The following is a 5895-nucleotide window of genomic DNA, read 5'->3' on the forward strand; positions in this document are numbered from 1 at the left end:
TTTCTGAGAATTACGTAGAATGGGCTGAATTTTCAAAGATTTCAGCCCGAAAGACTTGCATAATGATGCGCTGAAATGTTTGAAAATTCAGCTCATTAACTGCAAACTTTCATGTGCACCTGTTGTGAAGTTCAGGACAAACCGCTTTTCGTTCAGGACAATCTCACCCACGTCCCGGACCATAGCGCCAGAGTAAATCAATACTGTATCATAATATCCCAATAATGGATAAAAGATTCAGTACTGATTCATTTTGTCCCAGGGGAACTTGATTGTGCATCATGTTAAGTCCGAAACCAGAGTCCATTTTTTCTGAAATCACACTGAACATTCGGATTTTGCTTTGCCATTATAAAATATGTTCATTATAAAATAGTAAAAATTTAGTTTTTTAAAAACAATTTTCAAAATTTTGAGAGATATCAGCTTGAGCAACAATGAAGCCTTTATTGTGTTGAAACACAGTAAATACCAGTCAAATCCAGCAAACAATAAATGTTATCACGGAGGCTCGGTAATGTGCGTACGCACATAATGTTCCGACCCCGCTCACCCACTTTCTTGACTTAATTGTCTACCAAATGATAACGAGATAGAAAACATTCAAAAACATACATGTCGTTCAACAAACCGCAGATGGAATACAACAATGCCACGCTAGTGGGCCGATAGAACTTGTTGTTAATTGGACTACTAGAAAAGACAATAATCAAATTCAAATAACAAACATTAATTACCACCAAAACTCGATGTCTACTATAAAAAATAACAACAGAACAAACTCGCAATAGATAAAACCTAAACGAAACAAACAAAGTTATACTCATTAGAAAAGATATTGGACCTGTCCTCAATGCGACTGGGTAACAGGTCGACAAAAAAGAGCAAAATGTGAGAAGTTAAAAAATACGTTCCCTTTTTGAAAAACCATTAGTTTCACAGTGATTAATATCATTAAACATTAAATGAGAACGCGAAAAAGTTCATTTGTATCTTCATAGGAAGCAACTGGGACCTGTTTTTAACCAGTGTACATCAAACGACTTCAAAGAACAGAACAAATACCGGTAAATTTAAAAAAAAAAAACAAATAAAAAATGCGGAAAAAGGCCGCGAAGCCGTTAAAACCATGCGTCTGTCACTAACAGCATAGTTAAATTGCGCAATCTCTGAAAGCCAATAGGACCTACCATTAATGTTACAGAATAAAACGCAAACGAAAATCCCTTAAAAAGTACAAATATATGAAGTCTCAAACAGTTTATGAAATCTCCTGGTAACAGTAGAAAAAAAGTCAAGAAACAAATGGCTGAAGCTATATTGGTTATAAATATTAATTTTTGGCTCACTGGAAACGAGTTGTGACCTGTCTTTACAGAGACTAAGCTGCAAATCAATTGAAAAACGATTTAAAATATCCAAATATGTCCTTGAAAAAAAATTTTCAAATATCAAAACAGACTTAGGGTTTCAAAAAGAAATGAAAAAAGTTGCAACACCTCAGGAAGCCAATGCCTCATATTATTAATGAGACTTAGTCACAAGACTACAACGACAAAGCAAATACAGGCAGAAGACCAAAGTTCACAAACAATTTTACGACACCAGTATTCAAGGCACTATAACTATAGGATGTTATCTGCAACAACTGTAAATCATCACCTGTTTTTCATCTGAACATTAACGGGACTTCCTTATGAATGGACTACGAAGAAAAAACAACAAAAGAGACCAAAAAAATGAAAAGCATACAAATCTCGAAAAAATTTTATGAAATTAAATGGTCGAAGCCATCAGTCAAAAAGTATAAAAAACCAAAAAATTTTTTGAATTAACAAAAGTATTTGAATTTTTTTGTGAGATTGCTTCACATGGTGACAAAAGTAAAACCAAAAAGAAGACAGTTGAAATTGAAAATAAATAATTTGAAAGTCTTTAAAACAAATATCTATGAACCCAAGTCCTTAAATAGTTTCAATTATACAACCTGGGGAAATAATTGATATCTATCATTATCAGGTATATGTCTTACAACAACAAAAAAAGACAAACATAGTCAAAAACTTAAAAAATCTACTAACTTTTTCTAGAGAGCTGTATCTAAGCCAAAAAGCATAAACTATTCAACAAAAAGAATTAACACATTCAGATACGCTTTTTCTGAACGCTGGCGCAATTTGTCAACCGTCTTTTGCTTTAGTCGGATCTGTCAATAGTATGATAATTCAACAAGGAAACAAAATGATTTTACAAAATGTACAATTATGCTCAAAGCACAAGAGAAAATGAAAATTCGTAAAAATCAAAACCAAGATACCAATAGTTAAAAATAAAACATTCACAGATAGCAATTCATACTCAGAAGAAATGGTTTTCTGCTTGTTTTTACAGAGACTCAGCCTGAAGTTGAGAGAAATAAGATAAAATAGTGGAAAAGTTTAAAAATTCACCGTCATTTTCTCAAAACAAATGAATTCAAAGTCATAGGAGACATTAAATAACAGCTGAAAACATTGTCTATGTTCTCTTTTTCCTCCTAAAGAAACTAATTGATTCTTTGAGGGGGGAAACTAAGTTATTGGACTACAATAAGTATAGCAAATGGAAGCAAAGCATAAGAAGTCCCTAAAGATTTACGAAAAAAATTGGTCAGCCAAAAAAACAATAAGCTCCGAAACTCCAAAAGCATAATATGTGGTCATGGGGCTTCTTTTTTCGTAAATAGTATCTGTCAAAAACTGAGCCGTGATTTGAGATTCCTGTCAGTAATTTGCATAAAAAACTATTAAACCGGAAATATTAGAAAAGGCAGCGCTCCATTAAATTTTAAAGATTTTTTAATCGTAGGGATCCATGCTGAGATCAAGATCAGCCCTGATATTACTGCTCGACTAAAAAAAACTAAACTTTTCAAAAGGCTATGAAATAGATCAGTTTTTAAACATACTTTTTCCGTTTATCAACAATAAATGACCCATTTTGTTCAATTATGGAGTTTAAGTTTGTGAAACTGGGAATATTATAATTCCAGAAGACTCTTAAAGCCCACTGGCGTGCAAGTAGCTATGTTTGATCTTACAGGGAGCATGACCACAGTTTCGAGGTGTCCAATTCCAGCAAATTTAAAGAAATTCGGCTAAAGAAGCATAATTGGTCCCATTTTTGACAAAAAAGTTTTGAATTTTGAAATAATTTAGCATAAATTCTAGTCAAAAACACGGATCGAACATTTCAGCAACCCTTCTGTACCTTTAAAGATAAAATCAGTAACACTACCTTTAAAAAGAAAGTTTGGAAAAAATCCAGAAAATGTGAATGAAAACAAGGTAATATCGTCTACTATTCACAAAATTGTAAACCTTAATAACTCCCTGTAAAAAGCAAAAAATCAAAACAATCTTTTTAATTCGATATTCTACGCTGGAGGGCTCTCTAATGACACCTTGTCACAACTCTCTACGATGATTATATCGATCGGCCAAAATTGAGTGAGCAAAAAAAATCCATTCGAGTATATAATTCCTCCCCGCACTAAAGTTAGTCGGAACAATAAATGTGAAATATTAGCCATTATAATCTAGAAAAAGAAAAATTTTAAATAAACTGCATATTTTGTGATGGTTTTAATGCTATTTCACTGTTTATAATGGTCATTTATGTCAAATTGTTTGGTTATTCTTTTTCTTTTCGCAATTTATAGCCACAATTATTAACACTCAAGCGCACGAGTCGTAACTTTGATAATGATTCACTATGTAAAGACACGTACTTTGTAACGAGGAGGGGGGGGGGGGGGGGGGTGAATAAGATTAACGTACTTAAAAGTGTCGGAAAACACTCTTTCGATGTTTTTTTAATTCATTATAAGCCACAAAACTGGATCGATAACACGTGTTAACTTGAGAAGATCCAGAGGCAAAAAGCCCGAAAGAAAGCCTCAACAAATCTAACTCATTCCATAGATTGCTCATTTCATACCCAGTAACAATACTGGGGGTACAAAAAGAAAGAATCCAAGGGCCGTTCCCGTTATATCCCCCACGAGATTACTGCTCCTCATTATGATATTCTTACTGTCAATTGTTGGGGGGTGTGGATGGAGGTATACGTTATATGACAACTAAGCTGGGCTTGACTAAATAGTTTTCGCTATTGCCCATTGAGTTTTTTGATGACAAGTTTTCATGCTGTTAAGCTCGGAAACTGACAAATAATCGTACTGTTAATCTGAATTTATTGGACATTGGAAACATAGAAATTAGTAATCTGACATTAATTGGGGGTATGGCTGCTCAACCAACAGCATTTAGGGCTGAACTTTTGATCAGCAACCTGAATAAGTTTATCTTCAGTGAGCGTCTATTCACGGACGCTTACAGAAACAATTTTGCTGAATAAAGTTAGAGAAAGCATATTGAATAGAAAGATATTAAGATAATAGTTGGCACGTGAAATTTCTGCGTTTATGTGAATCAAGTATAAGTTACACGACACTGATCAAGTCATTGAGAACTTCAGGAGTTAAGTGAGACCGCGTAATTGTTGAGATCCGCGGAGTCAAGTAACCATTTTAAAACACGCATAGTGCAAGTTCATTTATAACATTGTATAGAGAAACTCATGATGGGACCTTAGATACTTTGAAACTTGCAATTGCGTGTTTCAACCGTTCAAATTAAAATATACTGACAATCTCACCCTGATTAAAGAGGTACTTTACAGTTATGAGTCTAAAATTCTGAATGGTTGGCTAGATTCTCTTAGACCTGTAGATTCTTCACTTCATATAATGCAGACAGTTTTCTCCGAGAGATCTGGTTCGAATGGCCCCGACTCCCCCACGAATAGGTGGTGGATGATACCCTGGTGTCTCTTGCCAGATGAGAATGACTTGATATGAGCACTCATGTTGGGTGTCAGCATAAAATGACGTTCTGATCCATCAAACTCCTCCGAGAACTGCGGCTAAAGCAACCACAGTCTTTCTTCTAATGTTCCAAATGCTCATTAAAATTCAGTTTCATTTTTTACAACGAACACTTTTTTTCTTGAAACACGAGCGCCAAAGGACGGCTCCTAACCCAGATTGAGGTGCGTGACTTAAAATCCCTCTAATCAGACCACTTCAGGTCACGGAGAGCGAGTTTCAGTCGCTCATGAGCGGACCTAAATTTGCTGCGTCCGAACCCATCTGTGTCCCGGAAGGTGATACCAGCCTCACTTGGGTCTCAAACAAAGGGTACCAGGCCAACTTCTGTCGCAAACGGGGGGGGGGGGGTCACAGTCTAAATTCGGTCGCGAAAAGGGGGCGAGGTCACTGAGCCTTTTGTGCCTTGGTTGCGGACAGGGGATACAGAAACACTCCTGTCCGCGACAAAATTTTGCGATTAAACAAACTCAATTTTGTCTCCATCACTAATTTCCTTGATCAAATGGTTATGCGAGCCGTCCTCCGCAACTCAAAGTTTTGGTTGAAATTTGAGAGAGTTCGAACGTTATTACTATTCGGAAATATTTAAAAAACGAGAGTTGATGTAATTGCTGCTGAAGCACATTATGCGGAGCTCATTCAGCTATAGCTGCAGCTAAAATATCCATCTAAATTGTTAGTATGCCTTTCGAATAAATTTTTAAATCTGGGAACGAACGCATGGTTTTATAACAGAATTTGACACTAATCTCAGAAACTCGAGAACGGTTTTTTTCGTGGACTCCTCTACTCCTACTTTTTAACAAACATCTTCATTCTGCTTCCTTCTTGAACTAATTATGATTGATTTTTCGGGTGCGTCAAGACAAGTACCACCTTTATAGTGTCCATCTGTTCCGATGCTTAAAATGTAGCATTGGAAAGCGTATTCCATAGCCTGGGAGACGAACAAACCCAGTTTTTTT

At 35.6% G+C, this 5895-nt stretch overlaps 1 protein-coding gene across 1 annotated transcript in view; it reads right to left on the bottom strand.

Annotated features, from left to right (window-relative positions):
• Positions 1-4640: 4640 nt before the first annotated feature.
• LOC142335232 (fas apoptotic inhibitory molecule 1-like) overlaps positions 4641-5895 on the bottom strand; it is a 17539-nt gene continuing 16284 nt past the window's right edge. Inside the window, exon 4 of the mRNA XM_075383632.1 lies at positions 4641-4965. Within this exon, the coding sequence (XP_075239747.1) occupies positions 4783-4965 (183 nt within the window). The 3' untranslated portion in view covers positions 4641-4782. The remainder of the gene's footprint in view (positions 4966-5895) is intronic.

This window comes from Convolutriloba macropyga, chromosome 2 (assembly GCF_964194025.1).
Source record: "Convolutriloba macropyga chromosome 2, txConMacr16.3, whole genome shotgun sequence".
NCBI classification, from domain to species: domain Eukaryota; kingdom Metazoa; phylum Xenacoelomorpha; order Acoela; family Convolutidae; genus Convolutriloba; species Convolutriloba macropyga.